The 23,285-nt window shown below is 40.9% G+C and overlaps 1 protein-coding gene across 2 annotated transcripts in view; it reads right to left on the bottom strand.

Annotated features, from left to right (window-relative positions):
* Positions 1-23,285, bottom strand: part of GABRB3 (gamma-aminobutyric acid type A receptor subunit beta3) — a 247,594-nt gene that overhangs the window by 28,358 nt on the left and 195,951 nt on the right. For both annotated transcript variants that reach the window (XM_032624917.1, XM_032624916.1), the window contains exons 5-6: positions 8,618-8,700; positions 5,887-6,024 (exon numbers count right to left, since the gene is read on the bottom strand). In XM_032624917.1, the coding sequence (XP_032480808.1) occupies positions 5,887-6,024; positions 8,618-8,700 (221 nt within the window). The remainder of the gene's footprint in view (positions 1-5,886; positions 6,025-8,617; positions 8,701-23,285) is intronic.

Here is a 23,285-nt window from a genome sequence, read left to right as displayed (position 1 = left end):
TTCTAGGGTTAAAGCAGAAATGAAACATCAGGTAATCTCACATCTAGGTGACAGCAAGCTGCTCTCTTCTTTCATTATTTCTCTTTAATCTGGTCTCCCTTTTCCTTCTTGGAAAGACTTCCCCATGCATGCCTTCAGGTTTGGCTTAATTCTATAGACTGTAGGTGCTAAAGAATGATCTGAGTATTCACTTTATAAACTCTTTCCTTAAAAAATATAGCTCTGAATCAAGAAGGAATATTGCTAATAGATTCAGGACTTTCCAAGAAATCCAGTGGATTTAAATAGTCAATGATATACCACGGATCTAATGAAAGATTTCTTTTTTCTCTTCTCTGTTTGACTTTCAAGCAGAATCTGTAATCGGGGTTTTGGTATTTTGTGGGAATCCTGAACATATGGTTATGAACAAATGAATTAATTCAGAAGATTTTAAATGAACGCCAGATATATAAGAGAGTGAGAGTAATAACATATGACAATTGATAGAGGAATGATACAGTCAGACTGTGACTCGAAGCTTTTCAAAGGAAAAGGATAATTGGCAGAGATGCTCAAGGAAGGCCAATCAGAGATGTTGGTGTTTCAACTGTCCACTGATGAATGTACTGGATATGAATAGAAAAAAGAGGAAGAGAATACATCAAATGTGGGCTGTAATAGGAGCAAAAGTCTTTAGGCAGCATGCAGGAGTGAGTGGAGGAGAGAAGAGATGAATGCAGCAACTAAAACAAAGCTTTGTGTTGGGGATGTTTATGAGCTAAACTGAAGAGGAGAGGTTAGAGCTAGATGTGGATCCATGGTGAAGGAGACTGGATTCCTTGCTGCTGCAGGCAAAGGCAAGTCATCACAGGTTCTGGAGCTGAAAAGTGGCTTCATGAAAACAGTGTTGCATGACCACTATTTACAATAGCCAAGACATGGAAGCAACCTAAATGTCCATCTGTCCACAGATGAATGGATCAAGAAGACATGGTAATCTATCTATCTATCTATCTATATCTATAGATAGATATTTATCTATATATATATATCTACACACACACACACACACACACACACACACACACACACACACACACACACACACTGGAATATTACTCAGCCATAAAGAAGAATGAAATAATGCCATTTTCAGCAACCTAGACCTAGAGATTATCATACTAAATGAAGTCAGACAGAGAAAGGCAAACACCATATGGTATCACTTACATGTGGTATCTACAATATGATACAAGTGAACTTATTTACAAAACAGAAATAGACTTACAGACATAGAAAACACACTTATGGTTACTAGAGTGGAAAGGGGGTAAGGGAGGGACTAATTAGGAGTCTGGGATTAACAGATACACACTACTACATACAGTCCTACTGTATAGCACAGGGAACTATATTCAATATCCTGTAATGAGCCATAATGGAAAAAAATATGAAAAAGTATAAATATATAACTGAATCACTTTGCTGTACACCAGAAACTAACACAACATAGTAAATCAACTATATGTCAATAAAAAAAGCAAACAATGTTGCATGGCTACTAATTTGCCAGCAAAATGAAGGATGGACTGGAAGGCAGAGGCACATTTCTTGCCATGAAGGATTTCTGGACATTGGATGAATCAATTCTAGGTTTCTGGATTAAGAATTTGGAGGTCTCCAATCCCGACATCCATTTCAGAAACTTGCATAAAAGCACTGCTCATCAAGAATGTACAGCTCATAGGGACTTCCCTGGTGGCACAGTTGTTAAGAATCCACCTGCCAATGCAGGGCACACAGGTTTGAGTCCTGCTCCGGGAAGATCCCACATGCCGTGGCACAACTAAGCCCATGCACCACAACTACTGAGCCTGCGCTCTAGAGCCCGCGTGCCTAGAGCCTGTGCTCCGCAACAAGAGAAGCCACTGCAATGAGAAGCCCACGCACTGCAACGAAAATAGCCCCCCACTGGCTGCAACTAGGGAAAGCCTGCGTGTAGCAACAAAGACCCAACGCAACCAAAAATAAATAAATAAATAAATTAATTAAATTAAAAAAAAAAGAATGTACAGCCCATTAATAATGGAAAGTAAGGGAAGGAATCACACAGATGCCGTGGACAGGCACAGCAGACATTGTTTGTCATCCCAACAGCTACACGCTGTGTAACAACCCTTATAACATTAATATATAAAAGTATGGAAAATAATCATTTAAATAAAGCTTAAAAATATTAGTTTTTAAAATCTTTGTCAAAATATATATCAGGGTTTCCTATTTGTCAGGAACCTTGTGGATTAACTTCTGTCCTTTCTAGCTTTACTGTGTAAATTTGGTCAAATCATTATCATTCTTGAACATCAGTTTTCCTATACTTTAACTTGGGCTAATTTGTTTGTCAAGTACCAGTCTCCCAGGGACATTAGTGAAAAATCTCGAACACAGGGTGCTATGAATTATAATGTAGCATGCCATTGTTATTGTTAGAAATAACAGTGAGTAATAAAGTTTTACTTCATTTTCTTTTGAGTTGTAAGGGGATCGAAATATTTTTTCCAAAACCTATTTGCTGAGTCATGGCAGAAATGGAATAATTATTGTTGAGGTGAACTAACTCAGTTATTTCTTTAAAATGCACTCATGGAACAAAGCTCCCTCCTTCTGGGCAAAGGCATACTTAATTTCCTCCCCAGGTACAAAGAGGTTTTATGTGGATTTTTCTTTTTAAAACATCATATTTTAGTACATTAAATATTTGAACATACAATGTTATTAATTTATATAGTATCTCTTCTGCGGAAACAATTCATTTGATTAGGGTTGAATACATACTTAGTAATGACAGTCAAACTTCCTCTTGTAATTCAACAACCATGCAGTTTTCAAACTGTTGAGTGGGCTAGATGCTGGGATATGTATTAGGGATACAAATATGAACCCCAAACAAGCCCTATTCTTAAGAAACCCTCAGACAAGCAATTAGGAGTCAGTTACATCATGCTCAATAATCCAGGAGAATAATGTCATACATTTTCTAATATTTAAAGCTCTGGGCAGCCACTGGAGTGTCTATTCTCAGAGTCCTCAAAATATGTCTCACTCCTGGACCCACGCAATTTAATTAATGAAAGCTAATCAGTGCTCACCCTATTCTAGGCTCTTTATTTATACTAACTCATGTAATCCTCTACAATCCTACCAAATAGATAGTATCAATGTCCTCTTTTTCTCAGAGAGATCATCATGGGTCACCCTGCTAGAAGGTTCCAGAGTCTGGACTTAAGCTCTGGCAGTTCTGGCTCCAGGGTCTGAGTCTTTAAACCTTGTACATACTGTTTCTTGAACTCGAGCTCTCTCTTACTGTGGTTCAATTCCTGCTAAACACCCCACTAGGTAAGAGGCTACCTGATGTCATCCGGGGCACACTGCTGAATGCTTGCAGGCTGTGAACAGTCCCACTGGACCAGACACTCCCTGTTCCCTCTCTGACCCAGGGTTCAGCCCCATGCCTAGTTCATGCCAGCCATTGAGTGAATATTCACGACTCCTTTTGTATGTATTCCCTGCCCTGCAGCCTGCAACCTCATGTTACCCAGGAGGTGGATTAGGACTCTACACCTTGGGAAACCACAGCAAGACGCCATTCACAAGGTCCTCAAAGAGGCAGGACAAGGGAGAGGTGGGCCAGCCACAGAATTTCGCTTGCATGACTCTGAGAAGGAGCATCTCCAGAAACCTCCAGAGTGTTGTGTCTTTCCTAATCCCCTTTCTGAGAATTCTCTTTCAGGCTACAGAATCCTTCAGTCCAGTTTACTGATTGAAATCTCACTAATTCAGAACACTTGTGTAAAGGAAAATAAATTAGTATAATATTTAATTTTGAAATAGTTTTGTAACAATGTGGCTTATGACCTTTTTACATAAGTAAGCAAATTAGAATAATTTTAAAGCGCAGGGTCTTTGAAGGATGGGAGGTTTATAACTGACTGATACGGAGCTCCTGGTGACACCGTGCAAATGCAGAAACTTGGTGAGCACAGAAAAGAGGACTCAACACTGCATTCTGAGGGCATGATCTTGTGTATCTTCTCCAGATGTGTTTAGGATATGTTCTGCCATACACATAGTTAAAAGAAAGACAGAGACTGCACCTAGAAAAAAGTGGCTCCAGTGCTTTTGAGCAAGAGGATTCAGGAAGGCCATTCTATGTGGTTGCAGTTTCCCATGGAAGCACCACACCCTCCACAGATGCCTCATCAGGCTTTCAAGGAGGGTGCATGAAAATGCAAAAAGGGCCTCCTGGCAGTGCCCTAACAGCCCTATCTGTAATCTTCTAGACAAAGGCAGGCATGGGCAGGACTCCTACACCAAGACAAGACTATCCCTGCGTTCTGAGCAGACCTCATCATTTGGAGCATGGAACAGTTTGAAATCCAGTTTTAAAAGCAATAAATCATTTTCTGCAACACATCACAGGGCAATTTTCTTGGTTGTGGAAACTATTCCTTAATGGTAAGCCCATGTGCCTTTTGGCCTCACCACCCACCCAAGGTGAGCACCTCTGTGCATACTCTACAGAGACTGCAAGCACATTTGCAGGACGTCTTGCAACACAGGAGAAGGTGGCACCACCATGAAGATGGACCTTAAACATTCAGGCTTCTGTCTCCACTTGCATGTCCCTTTGTTCTGGAGGCTGAGGTAGAGAGGAGAGAAACTGGCCCAGTGTGGACTGGCTGCATGTCCGCAGCATGGCAGGCATCCCACAAGGAGGGGACGGGGAGTGGGGTCAGCCGTGCCCAGGACAGGCCTCTCTTATGGGAAGGGTCTCCTTGAAGTCGCAGGCACTGGTGGTCAGTGCAGCACTGAAGGAATGCAGAGCTGTCACCTAAGCCAACCTGGGGAGGCAGTGTGTGGGCAGAGCAGGGGCCAAACCTTCACAGAGGAAGAGCATTTCGATGAAGCTGAAGAATGAGTAGAAGGTGGCCAGGTGAAGAGATTCAAGGTGGCCATGGGTCACAGGCATTCAAGATAGAGGCTACAGGCAGAGAGTGCAGGCCGCAGGCTTCATGAATGCTGGCACAGGACCAGGGCTAACCACCATCCACTTGGTGTGGTTTAAGCTACATTGTCAGGAGAAAGCCAAGATGGGAGATCCCAGCTCTGCTTTCTTGAGAATTCTCCACCCAGAGTTTGTGGTCTTTAGAATACCCTACACTTTACAGAGCGCTTTTGTTTATTCTCTCAGCTACAGCACAGCATTCAGTAAGAACACCGAGAAAGCACTTCCCATTGTGAGAGACATGGTTGGAACTTAATAAAACCTCAGCAAGTTCAGACAGGAGAGTAGAAGATAACTACTCTGTCTTTGGACAGTTGAAACAAAGATGACAATGAAACCCAGGCCAGGGCAGCCTCCCAGATGATATTAGGAGCAGATGACCATGTCTGAAGAGGCATCACTAACCGCAGGTGCCCAGGTTCCTGGACCAGGGCTGACTGCCAGCCCAGAAGTGGGGAGAAGGTCTCTTACTTTTGACAGCACAGCACTTGCCTCCTCAGGTCTTCCTCCCTCTCTTTCCTTCCTGCCTCCAAGGCCATCAGTGGCCTCTTGTCTGCCCAGAATGAAAGCTGGGTTGGTTAAATTCACCCTCAGTCTTTTAACTTTTCAATAACCAGTACAGAGAGCATCTCCTGGTCAGGTGCTCCTTCCTACCCATCAAAGCTTATCCATCCCCTCTAGATACAGAGAAAAGGGTAGAGAAAATGATGAAATATTGATGATAGTCCTTTTTTGGTTGACTCAGCACTGTGAATCAGCAGCAGGGTATTTCACAATGATAGCATCATGGCCAGGCAGCCAGTATCTTTCCAGGGAGTATGAGGGGATGCAGGACTCACCTGTGGCAAAGACAACATTCCTGGAGACCAGACGATGCTCCACGATGGAGAACTGTGGGAGCTCAATTCTCTCCACTCCAGTAACAGCCTTATCACCACCACGCCAGTAAAATTCAATGTCATCTGTGGTGTAGCCATCTGCCAGGAGAGAGAAGCAAGGACATGGCAGAAGTGAAGCATTATTTTGTCTAAAGAAACTGTCACTAATAAATGGAAGTAACAGCTTGCCCATGTTTGAAGTAAATTTGTTTGATGTGCTTGTCTATGAAAAGAAGCATCATCAAAGAACTAACTTTCGAATATTCTCATGTTACCTCTGCTGTCCGATTTGAACCAGGCTGAGAAACTGTGGAGGCAGAGTGCTCTGACCAAAGTTCTGTCTGCAAAGCCTAATTGTAGGGCTGGCCTCGACTTTGCACATAAATGAATTAAAAACATATTCATAGCACTGAATAAGATAGTTGGAAGAAAAAGTAAGAACTTGAGTATGAAGAATTCTAGAAAGGCAGCTCTCTCAAAAACTATTAAAAAGTTAAAACACTGAGGGTGAATTTGACCAATCAATGTTTGATAAAGTCAGGCATTTTTGGATGGTGTCATGAGGTGTTCCTGGCCATGAGCTTGGCCATCCTTAGAAACACCTTTTGTAGGGACCCTCTTGGCCCTTAGAGATTTGAGCAGTGGTCTCAGCAGAAAGAGGAGTGGTCATTTGCCAGATTATAGCTCCAAAGCCAACTCTTGGCATGGTCTCATGCTTGCTCGGTAATTAATCAATGCTTCCTGAGAATGACTAAATAGGACAATAGTGTCTGATGTTATTTGTAGCACCCAGGAGTCTTCTAAAGAATTAGGTCAACTTTAGCGGTAAGGAAAATTAAAACTCACACCTGTAGAAAAGTAGCCTATGAATATAACAGACTTTTTGATTTGAACATATAACACAACAAGAGGCAGATACTAAATATCTGACGTTAGACAAACAAATAGACCAAAGCTGTGGGGATGACTGCCCCCCACAGCCCCTGCTGGCTCCCTGGTCCTGTCTGCTGTCCTACCTCCAGGATCACGGTGGGCACACCTTTTGTCTCTGGCCTTCCCTCCGACTGCCTTACACTCCATTCTCACCTGGCGGCCACAGCGATCGCTAATAAAACACACATCTTACCAAGTCACTCTTCTGCTTAAAGCACTCAAATGTTTCCCAATGCAATTAGCAAAACAAGTCCAAAGTCCTTAATAGGACCCCAAGAACCCACAGGACTGGTCCCTGTGTGCGTTGTTAAGTACATCCACGCCCACTCCCTTGCCCACCCAGTCCAGCCCCTCTGGTCTTCTGGCTGTAGCTCAGATCAGCATGCTGTGCCCAGTGCTTACATGCCCCCCAGCAGGACATCCAGATCTTCAATTGGCTAACTCTTCCATACATTTGCATCTTGACTTTAATAAAAACTTTTGCACACGTGTGTAGTCAGGTCACCAGAAAACTGGGAGAATCCCTCTTCTGTTCAACTGCTTTAATCGTGAATTCTCTGAGTGGGAGGGACCTCACACACTCTGAGGAAATCTCTTTGACAACGGACCTTCCTGCCCATCCTCCACCTTGGTTAAACATCAAGGAAACAGAATCTACACTCTTCAACGCCACTCACTACGGCTCACAGTTGGAATAGGAGCTGCTTCCTCACTTAGATCCCAAATTTGCCTTGCTGAAACTCTCATCAACTCATTGGAGTTGTGTCCTCTGGCCACACAGAATCTACTTAACTTCCTAAAGTAGCCCTTCAACTATTGGGAAACCATCATCTTTCCCCTGAGCCTTCATACTAAATATACTATGCATCATGCCACATGATCTCACGTCCCTCACCTTCTGAAAGCACAGCTCTCAGAAAGCAGGGCCATGATGCCGTGTGAAAGTGAGGGGCACAGTGAGGGGTCTAAACACTGGCCTGCCACCAGTACAGCTTCCCAGTGTGTTCATTCACCAAGGCATTCACTTCTCACTATACATGCATCGAATGTGCTGCAAAGTAAGTCATTTGCCATCCCCCCAAAATTCAATACAAATACCGACAACCCGAAATCCAACTGAGGCTAATGATAAACCAATCTCTGGTGGGTCAGGGGAAGACACAACAGCAGCAGCCATATCCGGATATGCCAGGGTTGCAGGTCAGGGAGCAGGACATTTTCTTCTTAGACTACGTGGCTGCAGCTCTCGTCCCTCGCAGAGAAGTATCACTCAACACTGAATTATCAATAAGGCATCTGAATACTCTTCAAATTGAAGAAAATTGCCAAGATGTAGAAATAGTTGGCTTGTAAAGCTGAGCTCCTAATGGGAAATGAGGTTTACTCCAACTGCAGAGGGTCCCAGGAGTACAGCCACTTGTGCCTGATGAAGCACATTGAGAGGGACCGCCTCTCGGCGTCTGCTCTCTTCTCACTGAAGGGGTCGAGATGAAGAGCATCTGTCTTCTTTTATTTCAGCATAGCAAACAGACTCTCTTAGATCAGAGTGGAGGATTCTTTTATACTGAGCCTCTGTCTCTGTCTCTCTCTTTCTCTTGCCCTCTCTCTGTCATGAAAGTGATATTTGCAGAGTGGAGGATTAAACTTCTAACCTTTAGGATAGTTAAAAACTATGTCAAGAAAATTATATATGCCATGCCAAATAATGATAAAAAGGCCTAGAACACAAAGTGGATGAAAAAGAAATACAGATACACACAGCTTTCAATCTCCAGAGTGCAGTTCTGCTCATCCAAAGGGTATCTTCTCAGGTCCATCATGCATGCTGCGGTCGTGGTGATTCTGAAACACACAGAGTGAGGGCAGATATTAAAGATGGGATGAGAAATACAGCAGAAAAACTGCTTCTAGATAAACACTGAGTAACCCTCAGGTAGGACCCCTTCCCCAAAGCACACCTGATTAAACATATTTCATGATATATACTAAACGGACAAGTTTTCATTATACTGTAGGCCAGCTTTATCCTAAAAAGCAGTACATATATAATTACAAAATTATTCATGCAAACTTGTTGACTTTGGATAATCAAAGGAAGAGAAAGGGGCTTCTTAGGAAGCTCTTGTCTTCAGTTTTTATTCTGCCTCATTGTCTAGTGACGCTCTAACTTTTGTAGCACAGAGAAAACTTACCAATGGTAACAACATTGATTAGATTACAATTTAATTCTTTGACTTTCAGTGCGAAGTGTTCAAGTAGCTCCCACTCCACAGGCTGCACTCTGGAAATGTGAGCCAAGCTTCTATTTGATTCTGTTTTATTATAGTTGCCTCTTGGGCTAATGCTCCAGGGCTTTTCACCACAGGATCATCTACCTTTTCAAAGAGAATATTTGGCTTCTATGTTATTGATTATGAATGAAAACTTGGGTTAGCTTCCCTTGAGGTCAGCTGCAGCCATGGAAAGAATTTATATCGTGGTCCAAGGACGGTTAAGCCTCTGCCGTGCAATGGTTAAACCCACTGTACATGGAGATAAAACACTTCGAGAAACGTCAAGTTCATTTCCTACTCTGCCGAAAGCCTCATTTTAGGGAAACCAACCTACCCAAAGCCTCTGTTGAAAATGCAACGATTAGGCTACCATGTTTTATTCTTTCTCGAAATCCCATCCCTTCTGCACCACAGTCCCAGCTAACCAGACTGGGCTGGGTCCCAGAATCAAGCACAGCCAACCATTAGTTGAACAAGAATATAGGATGTGGCCTGAGTTAAAAGGCAGAATGGAGCTAAAGGGATTCTCTTCCATGAGAATGAATTAAAGATGAGAATGGAGCTAAACTTGCAAGTTCATGAATTAGAGGCTTGTGATGCTATTTTCAAACTGGAGAGTCAGGCATGAGAAAGCATAACAGAGGTGAAGACAATGCAGAGAGTTGATGGTTCAGGAGACAGCAGAGCTAAGCCTGGGCCATAGCACACAGCCTTGCATGTACGACACATCTCAGGGAGCAGCATCTCAGAGCTGATGTGGAAGATGTGTAAATGGCGGCCCGGGCTGTGCTCATTAAACGGTGAATCTTAAGAAGGAAGAAGTGAGAATGTCTTCTCCTGAGATCCCTAGATTTACCTTGAAATCCCAGCCACATTCTAGACTCCACCCTTCTCGAAGCCCAGTATTGAGCTTTCTATAGACAGCCTTCCATGTGAACATTCACAACAAACCAGCCTTCCATGTGAACATTCACAACAAACCTCCTACCACTCAGGCAACATGAGCAAGTTCTGCTCCAAAACACCCATCAGACACCAGTCATGTGCTAATTATGTTGGGCTTGTCTCACTGAACCTAAGTGCCGGTGATAAAGGAATAGGAGTAAAGCATGTCCTTCTATTAGCATTGGGTTAAGCAGCAGGTTGAGGAAAGTTCTAATTTTCAATGACTGAGAAGAACAGTGAAGGAAAACGTCAACCTATTTGCCAATCATGGGACAACGCTAATTTTTTCTTTGCAAATAGCATGCAAGTGCCGTGCAGACATATGCTATAAGATCCACACCAATGATGAAACTGTGTCCTTTCCAAATGTCATAACACTTCCAATTATCATTCCAAAGAGTGGATTACATTCTATCTGAAGTCAACACATAGCTCTTTGGTATATTTTTCTACATCATCTGACTTCCTAGCCAACTGAAGAATCAGCCTCAAGCTTTGAAATTCTGGCATGTTTTATGGCAGGTTGTCAACCCAACATCCATACAAGATGCCTACAAGGCAAAATTAGAAGAAAGTTCTGCTAAAATTACAAATTTTTGTAAATAAAAGAAAAAGATCTCTACTGGAAATGTTCAAATTTTTAAATTTTCCTACATGTTTTAATACCTATTCACTTGAAGACTCAGTAACTGAGATTACCATGTTTTGTTTGTTTTTCCTTATTTATTCCCAATCACCATCATTAAAATACATGCACACAAGTGCACACACACACATCCAAATTGTTTGGAGACTCACATGTATTGTGATATTATGTAGAGTGTTTCATAGGAATCATTGGAAGTGGGAAGCATGAAGCTAGTAGAATTGGTGAGTACCTTTAGTACAGCTGTTGTCCTGTCTTCTCATTCTGGTATCATACTGGCTATCATATGGAGCCCTATTCCTATTGACTTGAGGAATAAGGTATAGACATCTATGTGCTACTCTTCTTCCTATGAAAAAATACACAGAAAACCCTCTTATGGTGGAAAGTAAGTCATAAGAGCCTACTCATGACACAGTGGAAGAAGGAAAGAGGTCTTTTTGCCACTGGGACAGAAAGGCAAGAAAAAAAGAAAGGGGAGAATAAAGAGATCAAGAAGGGGACAGCAGGCCAGAACCCCTCCCCGAGCCACAAGGCCATCATCCACATTGGCTAAACTCATGACAGGTTTGGGGACTGGACCTTCTGAGTGAAATGACCAAATTTTGCACCCCTGGGACTTTGTAGAAACCATAGGAGGGTATTTCATAGTCTGCAGAATGAGAACTCAAGCCTAGTTAATGGAGATGGACCAAGGGCAGGGAAGCCCCAGTGACATTCGAGCTCTAGTTGCATAATCCCCAACACGCATGCGCTCACACACACACCTTTTGTATTTTTTTCTAATCAATTTTATTTGTCCTGAGAACAGACTTTAACCAACTTCTAGCTCCACTTCCATCTGAAAGCTGAGAATTCCACTCCTATTTCTAAGAAATAGTGGTGAAGTCAATAAGAAATATTGCGTGAGGAATTCTCTCCAGTAGATCCATTGTTTTTAGTCATAGCATGCAGTCACATCTGAACTTTATGTAAGGCTGGTTGTGAGTTGGCTTTGGGCCCAGCTCCGTGCTCAGCAATTGAACACTCATGCACTTAATCTCACAACAACCACATTGTAGAGGTATTGTTATTCTTCCCATTTTGCAGATGAGCAAACCAAGGATCAGAAAGAGTAAGGAGGTCGGCAACATTTACAATGCTACTGGAAGGCACATGTGGCATTCAGATCCAGGCAGCCTGAATCCTGCACTCACTCATCTACCTCCTTGACACCTCTTCTGCCTTAAACTACAAAATATATACAACTTTTAAAAGCCTACTCAGGGAATGAGGTTCTCGTTTTCAAAGAAGAGCGAATTCAGTAGAGAAATATGTTATATATATGTGTGTGTGTATATATATATATATACACACACACACAGAGATCATATACATGTATATGTCTCATATGTATGACAAATTGGAAATATACTACGTAAGGGGAGAAAATAAATATTTTAAGGCTACACTTGCTGCAACAGCAGTGATATTTTGCCCATTGTGGAATAGGGTAGAGTTTAGTAGGTAGTCCTGCTATTATAAGTGATATATCCCTAAAGATATGTTTAAGAGTCAAAAGTATGAAAATTCGAGGAATAAATGTGAAGTTTATAAGGGCAGCAACAACCCAACAAGTTTAAAATCCTATTATGAGACACCTGCCATCTTTGGACACCATCTAGAAACTACTCCTGGGAAGAACAGCTTTTAGCAGGTCAAAGCGTTCTAACTTTGTCTCAATTATATCAAGCTTATGAGATCACTTTGGTATCAGCACTTCCATTTTAAAATTTCCACCAATTAAAAAGAATATTAAGGGCAGACGCAAACTCTTTGTGTCATCCCACAAACACAGATTTCTCCACAGACCGCCTGGAGAGGCTGTGGTGGAAATATCGCTTTTGGCTGCTCAGGAACACAGCTACTAGGTGGTGGTAGTATGCCTGCTTGTCAGCCGAGGTACGACACTGCTCTCTCTCTGTCCTTGCTGGGAAAGGGGGACTCTGAGCTGAGCCTGGGACCCACACTTACAGTGAATCACAAGGCAATGCACACACTCTCTTCCCCACTTATACGAATATTTTAGATTCATAGTAAATACCAGAGAGAACAGAGGTTAAAATGTCCCTGACTAGCTTTCTCAGAGGCCTTGTAGAACTAAAGCATCTCAGCCCCACTATCTCTCCTTTCGTCACCCATTTTAGTATCGTCATTATACTTAGGACCATCTACCCTTGGAATGTCCTTCCATTTGTTGACTTGCAGGCCCCTTGCTTGTCCTCTGGGGAGCCTGGAGCAGGGCTTGGTCCCCTGCAGTCATAAGTGCCTAGAACCGCAGCCACATGCACATGGCAGGTGTCCTGGACTAACAGACAGCGTGGAACTCAAGCAAAATGTGGAAAGGAAAAGAGGTGGCTTGGCCCTTCTTGGTTTCAATCCCCCAAATCGAAGAGCCAGAGGGGATACCCACCCTCCTGCAAGCACTCCCAGCAGGAGATCTGACTTTGAATGTTTACTGACCCTCTGAGAGCCTCCCTGGGCTCACTGGTCAATATGCTTGGATGATTATATTCCAATAAAGATGTTAAAAATAAATAAATAAAAAAAAATTCCATTATGTACGGAAAAAAAAAAAGGTGCTTGGATGATGCTCTATGTGCTGACATCCTGGTGGTCTCTGAATCCTTCGGCTGCAGAATGAGTCCTTAGCAGGCTGATGTTAATGCCCATAAGCTTTACAGTTTCCATGGCTGTGAGGACTGCAGCAAAATGCAGCCATAGGCGGAGTTCTGGCCCTTTGATCACAATCTTGTCAAACTAGCAGGACCGGGAGCAAGTTAGCAGCACGTCCTGTGTGACTTCTGGCTTGTACTGGGGATGTCCAAACGTCCGAGAACCCTGGGCAATGGTTGTTACCCATGGCCCCAGAACAGCAGCACACCTGGGGTACTGCCTTACAGGTAATCACTTAGCCCTCTGCAACTGCTCTCAGGTAACTTACACTCATCTCCATTCCTGGCTTCACCCCAGGTGCACCAGGCAGTGGAGGCATCTATCATTTTTCCAAGAATAGAAATTCAGATGCTAGGATTAAGGACCTAATCAAATAATTCAGACTGACCAAGCATCCTTCTAAAGCAAGTGCTTATTATTCAATGTGGAGAGGGCACAGGACATAAACGAACATTGAAGTTGCCCCAATTTTTGTTTTATTTTACAATAAATATAAGAAGATACACACACAGAAATGTCCAAAGGCCTCTGCTGTGCAGATTCGTTGAGGATGTTGCTGGGAAAATTGCTGTAGAAAGTTGATTGTGTTGGCAGCCCCATTCCTTCATCTTCCCCAGTATCCACTCTCTTTGCCATGTCATTTGCAGCTCTTCTCACTAAAGAGGAGCTGTCTGCCCGTTTCTGAACATGGGCCAACTTTGTGCCTTGCTTTGTCCGATAGAATGTGTGTACTAACAGTCCCAAGATTAGCCTCCAAGAGACATTCTGTGTTTCTGGTCCCCTTGTACTTCTGCCTTTGCTGTGAGAAAACCACGCTCATATAAGTCTGCTGGTTCTAGGAGGAGTATGGACATAAGGGGCAGAGACCACCCATCCCTGGGCCTGTGGGTGAACCAGCCAGAATCTGCAGAGGTGCTGATTAATCACCCAGATTCACAAGCAATGAGCACTCATTATCATTTGACATTGAGGCTTTCCAGCTGTTTGTTACGCAGCAATGTTGTGGGCATAGATAACAGATACAACAATCAACGCAAGTAACTACACACATAGAAAAGCATAAATTATCTTATAAATAAATGGACATCACAACCTGATACTTCTCAGGGGTGCCATAAGATAGCAAAGCCCTTAGCAGACAGTATTTTCCTACAACGGGAGCATTTACTTCTGGATTTCAGCATAAATCCACTAGCATTGTAGGAACATAAATCTTGGTGAAATGAGTAGTCACATTAGGCAAATGAGATGGGCCACCTCCTGATTTTCAAACAATATGGTGATAAAGCAATTCAAAGGCCAAAACCAGCAATAATGCTAAAAACCAAAACCAGAAGAAAGCATGTGCCAGACCTCAAGCACCTGACAGGAACAGAAATGTCAGGGTGGATGACTGAGGGAGTCTCAAGGAAAATACTTAGGTTCAACTCTCTAAGAGGAAGGAAGGAAATATTTTGAAAGAATCAAAAAAGTACTTTGAGATTTTGAATCTCCCCAACCATCTGGATCTAATGATGGTACTTGGGAGGTGTGTGTGGGGTTTATATCTAGAAAGGTAGTCACTAGCCACATGTGCCTATTTATAATTAAATTCTAAATTAATTAAAATTAAATAAAATTAAAAATTTAGTTCCTCTAAGGCACTAGCCAAATTCCAAGTGCTCAATAGTCACCTATGGCTAGTGGCTATTGTACTGGATGGTACAGATTTTAGAACATCTTCATCACCACGGTAAGTTCCATCGGAAAGGGTGAGAAACAGCGTGAGCCAGACAGGGTGACAGACCTGGCCCTGCCTGCTAATGCAGCCTGCCAGCTCTTCTCCCTCCCTAATTCTCTCTCTCTCCTCTCCTTTCCCCCGCCCTCCCCTTCCCTCTCTCCCAGCCTCCTTCTCCCTCCGGCCCCCTCGCCACCATAGCTTTACAGGACACACTCCCTAGTTGAAAGTGGTTGGACGACAAAGTCAAATGCACACAACCTATCACCTCAAAGAAAAGCCACTGCAGCTGGAGGCAGATATCCACAGGGCATGGAAACAAGCAGGCCAGAGTAGGTGTCATTCAAGACTATTCAAAGTATCATACGTTGCATCTGACTTCATGGCTCAGTGGGTTAACCAGCAGTCTGAGGGGAGGACCTACCCTAAAAGAATGGCAATTAGGCATAACAAAGGGAATGCATTAACCCAATCTTCAGATTTGTATCCTAGGGACTAAGGCTTCCAATGTGAGCGTGAGACAGAAGGGGGCCAAGGTCGCCATATCCAAAGTCTCATTAGAATATCACTTAGTCTCCATGGATCTGCTCATCTAAGGATAAACATTATGAATAAAACAAAGAGATGTTCTATGAAAAGTATGCAAGCATGCAAAATGAAAGTTGAAAACTTGGGAAGATGTTGGTCTGGTTGTCAAAAGGCATGAATTCTCTTTAAAACAAGGATAGGAAGACATAAGGAAAGAAAAGCCTGAGATGAAGGCATAGACAGGTGATGTAAAACTGAGAAAAGAATGCAAAGAATCCGAGCGTAAGTGCTGAACTGAAATCTGTACTGAACACAGAGACAGCAGAATTACACAGCTGAAAGTCATTTAATGATGTGAATGACTTCATAAACTTGGAGGGGACACAAGTCACTGAGGGATCTTGTTAAAATGCAGATTCTGAGCAGGACATCTAGGGTAGGTCTGTAGTTCTGAATTTCCCAGATGATGTTGCTGCTGCTGGTCTGGGGACCACAGTCAGAGTGGGAAGGAGAGGGCCAACTTGTAAAACCTTCCTAAGGGCAGAGGAAGAAGACAAAGCTTTGAAAACACAGAGAAGATGATAGGTACAGGACAGAAAATCAGTATGAAACTGAGCTCTATTAAACAGAGCAAAAACAAACAGCATCCAAGTGAACAAAATAGAGTTCAATAAGAAACAAAGAATTTTTTTAGTTAAAGTAAAATATGCATAACACGAAATTTACCTTTTTTTACTATTTATAAGTGTACAGGTCAGTGGTATTAACTACATTCACAACCATCACCACTATCCATATTCAGAACTTTTTTATCATCTAAAAAAAACCCCACTATATCCATTAAACAATAACTCCCCATTATCCCCTCCCCCCAGGACTTGGTAACCTGGCAACTTCTATTCTTACTGATACTAGGTATTTCATATAAGTGCAATCACACAACATTTGTTCTTTCGTGTCTGGCTTAGTTCACCTACTATAATGTTTTCATGGTGTAGCATGTACCAGATTTCCAAACCTTTTTTTAAGGTTGAATAATATTCCATTGTATGTATATACCTCATTCATGTTTTAATGGACATTTGGGTTGTCCATTTGAGTTTTATACTTTTAGCTCTTATGTACTACATCTTTGATCAATTGCAAGTTCATTTTTGTATATGGTATAAGGTAGGCATCCAACTTTACTCTTTTACATAAGGATACCCAGCTTTCCCAGCATTATCTATTGAAAACACACTCCTTTATGCATTGAGTAGTCTTGCACCCCTGAAGCAAATTATCTGATCATATACTCAAGAGTTTATTTCTAGGCTCTCTACTTTATTCCATTGGTCTATGTGTCTGTTCTTATGCAAATATAACATTATTTTGATTACCACGGCTTTATAGTAAGTTTTGAAATAAAGAAACGTGAAACCTCCAACTTTGTTCTTCTTTTTCAAGATTGCTTTGAATATTTGGGGTCCCATATGATTACATATGAATTTTAGAATGGAGTTTTCCATTTGAAAAAAATGTGATTAGGATTTTTAAAGGGAATGCATAGCAACTGTAAATCACTTTGGGTAGTATTGTCATCTTAAAAAAATATTAATTCTTCCGATCAATGAACATAAGATATCTTTCCATTTGCTTATGTATTCCTTCAGCATGTGGCCTCTATCCTCAAGGTCATCTCTTGATTCAAAGTGGCTGCTGCAGCTCCAGCCATTATATCTACCTTCTACACTAGCAGCCAGAAGAAAATGAAGAGCCAAAGCTCTCTTACTCCCTCCCTTTTACAGAGATATCCTGGCAAGAACCCTGCCAAAGTTCCTTTTATAGCTCTTGGGCCAAATCATAGTCACATGGTTATATAGTTTTACTCTTTCTTTTATACTTTTAGTTCATAAGTCTTTTGCCTCTATCATTAAATTTCTTCCTAAGTATTTCATTCTTCTAGATGTTACTGTGAAAGAAATTGCTTAGTTTCCTTTTTGGATTGTTAACTGGTAGTACGTAGAAATGCACCTGATTTTTTTTTTTAAATAAAGGTTGCCTATTATCACTTTTTTCTCCATATCTCTAAGGATGATATTTTTCCATTTTATTTTTTTAACTGAAGCATTTTTGATGTATAATATTATATTAGTTTCAGGAGTAAAGCATATTGATTCAGTATTTTTACAGATTATACTCCATTAAAAGTTATTACAAGAAAATGGCTATAATTCCTTGTGCTATACAATATACCCTCATTGCTTATCTATACATAGTAGGCTGTATCTCTTAATCCCATACCCCTAACCTACTCCACCCCCCTACCTTCTCACCACTGGTAACCAATGGTTTGTTCTCTGTATCTGTGAGTCTATTTCTGTTTTGCTACATATACATCATGGTGTATATTTTCTTTTTTTTTTTTACTTTTTCTTTCTGATAGTTTATTAATAGTGTATAGAAAAGCAGCAGATTTATCTAGCAACCTTGCTGAATTCATTTATTAGTTCTAATACTTTTTTCAGTGGAAACTTTAGGGTTTTCTATGTAAAGTATCATGTCATATGCAAATAGTGACAGTTTCACTTCTCTTCCAATTTGGATGCCTTTTATTTATTTGTCTTGTCTGATTCCTGCAGCTAGGACTTTCAATGTTATGTTAAATAGAATGGGCATCCTTGTCTCATTCCTGAATTTAGAGAAAAGACTTTCAGATTTTCACTGTTCAGTATGATGTTAGCTGTGGAGTTTTCATAGATGGCATATTTTATGTTGATACATTTTTTATGTTGATACATGTGGAGATACATTCCATCCATACCCACTTCGATGAGAGTTTTTATTATGAATAGATGCTGAATCTTGTCAAATGCCTTTTCTGTGTCTCCTGAGATGATCATGTGATTTTTATCCTTCCTTTTATTAATGTGGTGTATCACATTGATTGATTTGTTAATGTTGAACCATCCTTGTTGCACTGGAATAAATACAACTTTATCATGGTGTATGATGTATATATTGTTGTGATATATTGTTGGATTTTTTATATATTGTTGGGTTCGGTTTGCTAATATTTTGTTAAGGATTTTTGCATATATTTTGCATATATATTCATCAAAGATTTGGGCCTGAAATTTTATTTTTTGTAGTGTCTTTGTCTGGTTTTTGTATCAGGGTAATGGTGACCTCATAGAATGAAGCTGGGAATGTTCTTTCCTCTTTAATCTTTTGATATAGTTTGAGAAGGATAGGTATTAGTTCTTTATATGTTTGGTAGAATTCCCCTATAAAGCCATCCAGTTCTGGACTTTTGTTTGCTGGAAGGTTTTTCTTTTTTAAATTACAATTCAATTTCACTTCCAACACTTGGTTTCATTGATCTTTTCTATTTTTTTAAATCTCTATTTATTTTCTCTCTGATCTTTATTACTTCCTTCATTCTGCTCACTTTGAGCTTTGTTTGATCTTCTTTTATAATTACTATAGGTGGCAGGGTAGGTTGTTCATTTGAAATTTTTCTTGTATTGCTATAAACTTCCCTGTTAGAACTGCTTTTGCTGCACCCATAGATTTTGGAATGTTGTGTTTCCATTTTCATTAGTCTTGAGGTATTTTCTGACTTCCTCTTTGATTTCTTCACTGATCCATTGGTTTTGTAGTAGCATGTTGTTTTGTCTCCACATTTGTTATTTTCCCATTTTTCTTTCTAAAATTGATTTCTAGTTTCATAATGTTGTGGTTGGAAAAAATGCTTTATATAATTTCTACCCTCTTAAATTTGTTGAAAGTTGTTTTGAGGCCTAGTATGTGACTTATCTTGGAGAAAGTTCCATGTGCACTTGAAAAGAGTATATATTCTGCTGTTTGGGATGTAATGTCCTATAGGTACCATTAAGTTCAACTGGTCTATTGTGTCATTTAAGACTGCTGTTGCCTTACTGATCTTCTCTCTGGATGATCTGTCCATTGACATCAGTGGGGTGTACAAGTCCCCTACTATTATTGCATTTTGTCAGTTTCTCCCTTCATGTCTGTTACTATTTGCTTTATATATTAAGGCATTCCTGAATTGCATGCATAAATGTTAACAATTGTAACATCCTCTTCTTGTCTGATCCTATTATCATTATATATTTATATCTTTGTCTTTCATTATAGACTTTGTTTTAAAGTCTATCTTGTCTGATATGAGTATTGCTACCCCCACTTTCTTGCCCTTTGCATTTGAATGAAATATCTTCTTCCATCCCTTCACTTTCAGTCTGTGTGTACCTTTAGCTCTGAAGTGAGTCTCATGAAGGCAGCATATGGAAAGGACTTTTTTTTTTTATCCAATCACCCATGCTGTGTCTTTTGATTGGAGCATTTAGTCCATTGACATTTAAAGAAGTTATTAATAGGAATGTACTTACTGCCATTTTATTACTTGTTTTCTGGTTGTCTTTATAGTTATTCTCTATTCATTTCTTCCATTGTGGTTTAATGATTTTTTTTTTTTTTAGTAGTACACTTGGGTTCCTTTCTTTTTAGTTTTTTTGTATCTACTATAGGTTTTTGATTTGAGATTGCCATGGGGTTCATAGATGTGGACATAAAACCGTATCTACTTGTTTTAAACAGGTAGTCGTTTAAGTTCAGGCCCATTCTGAAAGATTTATGTTTTTACTGCTCTCCCTGAAATTTTGTGTTTTTGATGTCATATTTTACATGGTCATGTTTATCCCTTAACTGTTTATTATACTTATAGTTGCTTTTACAATTTTTCATTTTTTAATCTTTTTACTAGGTTAAGTGATGGATCCTCAGTTCTTACTATACAATTGCCTTTCTTAGTGGGATTTTCCCTTTCCTATAGATTCTAACTTCTTTTCCACTTAGGGAAGACCCTTCACATTTCTTTCAGTGTAGGTTTAGTGTTGATAAACTCTTTTAGTTTTTGTCTGTCTGTCTGAGAAGTTCTCTCTCCTTCTGTTCTAAATGATAATCTTGCTGGCTAGAGTATCCCAGGTTGCAGGTTTTCCCTTTCAGCATGAATATATCATGCCACTCCTTTCTGGCCTGTGAAGTTTCTGCAGAGAAATCAGCTGGTAGCTTGATGGGGATTCCCTTGTATGTGACTTTTTCTCTTGCTGCATTTAGAATTCTCTATCTTTAACTTTTGTGAATTGAAGTATGATATGTCTTGGTGTGGCTCTGTTTGGCTTCATCTAGTTTGAGACCCTCTGTGCTTCCTGTACAGAGGATATCCATTTACTTCTTCATGTTTGATAATTTTTAGCCATCATTTCTTCAAATACATTTTCAATCCCCTTCTCTCTCTTTTCTTTCTGGGATCCCCATAATGCAAATGTTGGTATACTTAATATTACCTCAGAAATCTTTTAAATGCTTTCAATATTTAATTTGTTACTTTTTGCTGTTCCAATTGGGTGACTTCCATTATTCTATATTCCAGATCACTTATGCCTTCTTCTGTATCACTTAGTCTACTATTCATTCCTCCTAGTGTTTTTTATTTCAGCTATTGAACTCTTCATTTCTAATTGGGTCTAATTTTCACTGTGTTCATCTCTTCTTTTCCCTAGTTTAGTTAGCCAACTTATTATCAATGCTTTGAATTTTTATATGGTAAATTGTTCATTTCTGTCTCATTTTTATTTTTTCAGTGGTTTTCTCTTGCTCTTTCAATGGAGAGTAAGTAGTTCCTCTGCCTTTTCAATTTGCTTAACTTTCTCTGCCTATATGAATTTAGCGGAAACAGTTACCTATTGCAGTCTTAAACAGGTGTTCTTATGTGAAAGCATCCCTATAAAGACTGTGTACAATGTCTTTGATGGGAGAGCTGGATTTGAGCTGGGTGCAAGGCATGTCTTTCCTCTGGGTGTGCTGGCAGCTATCACCTAGGTAGGTGGTGGGGTCAGAGATGGAGGGACTAGAGCTGGCACTGGGTGTGTGGTGGAACTCCCTCTCTGCTCAGCAGTCATCACCACCCTATCAGGGGCCAGCTCAGATCCCAAGTTACTGGAGTGGAAGCCCCAAGGGTCATACCTGAACTAGCTCTGCTTTATTTATGTGTGTGATTTTACCTTTTCTTGCACCAGGACCTTTGCTCCAGAGGCGAGTAGTGCTGAAGCAAGTAGCGCCCGTGCACAGACAGAGGTTCAATATGCTGCCTGTGCTCTGCTCAGATGCAGCCTTGTGTGCAAGTCCCTTTTGTCCCTCCTTGCCAATCACTGTCCCTAGCCTCTGCCACCTCCACCCTCTTGTGGAACAGCTCTGCAGGATTAGTAAGGCCCATGTGGACTCTCAGGTGTATGGAGAGGTGAGCTGTGGTACAGGGGCCACCATCAGAGATCTGGGCTGCTTCTGATGCTCTGCTTGAGTAAGTGCTAACAATGGCTGCTGCTGCCCACCCAGGCTCTGCCCTGGGACAGGGTTACCTCTGCATCCCACGGTTGAGTCTTTTCCCGGTCATGGCTGCCCCAGATCCAGTGCCATGCTGCAATATGGAGAGAGTGGAGCCAGAGTGTCCACTCAACTAGGAGCATGTGAGCTCCTCACGAGTGGAATCCAGGCTTCCCACCACTTTCTTGTTAGTCCCAACAGTCCTCCAACCAGCCAAGAGGGCTTGTCTCCCCAGCATAGGGCCCCAGGACTGGGACAATCAATCCGTGGCTTGAGCTGCTCACTCCCCAAGGTGGGTGTCTGCCCATGTAATGTCTTTTTTCTTCTAAGTCCCCTCTCAGGGGCATAGATCCTGACCCAATTGCATTTCTTTCCTTCCTACCTGATTACCTGTGTATCTTTCTTAGTCTTAGTTGTACAAGAGTCCTTCTGCCAGTCTCTAGTTAGTTTTGCATGAGAATTTTCCACATATAGATGTATTTTTGATGTGTTCCTGGCGGGAGGTGAGCTCCGCATCCTCTTACTCTGACATCTAGATCCTTCCCCAGCCCCCATACTCTGCAACTGATTTTTCACATGTTGATTTTGAAATCTGCAATTTTACTGAATATGTTTTTTAGATATAACAGTTCTGGGGTGGGGGCGTTGTATGGAATCTTTAGGTTTTCTACATAGATCATATTATTTGCACACAGACAATTTTACTTTTTACTTTCCAGTTAGAAAAAATATGGCATAAGCAGGAATCCTTGACTTGTTACTGATCTTAGGGGAAACCATTTTACATATTCACAAACGAATATGATTTTGTGAGTTTTTCATATATAGCCTTTATCTTATGAGGAAGTTTCCTTCTATTTCTAGTTCTTTGTACATTTTTGTAATAAAAGGGTGATGAATTTTATCAAATGCTTTTTCTGCTTCAATTGAGATGATCATGTGTTTCCCCCCGCTTCATTTTGTTAATGTCCTTTTCCCATATTGAACCATCCTTGCATCCCAGGGTTAAATCCCACTTGGTCATGGTGTATGGGGCTGATTTCATTTTCCTAGTGTTTTGTTGAGGATTTCTAAATTAGTATCTGTAAGAGATACTGGTCTGTGGTTTTCTTTTCTTGTAATATCTTTGGTTTTGGTATCAGGGTAATGTCAGCCTCATAGAATGTGTAAGGAATAATTCTTTCTTCTTCAGTTTTTGTGGAAGAGTTCAAGTTTG

This window comes from Phocoena sinus, chromosome 2 (assembly GCF_008692025.1).
Source record: "Phocoena sinus isolate mPhoSin1 chromosome 2, mPhoSin1.pri, whole genome shotgun sequence".
NCBI classification, from domain to species: domain Eukaryota; kingdom Metazoa; phylum Chordata; class Mammalia; order Artiodactyla; family Phocoenidae; genus Phocoena; species Phocoena sinus.
The sequence above is the reverse complement of the archived record's forward strand: the minus strand, read 5'-3'. Positions and strand labels throughout refer to the sequence as shown.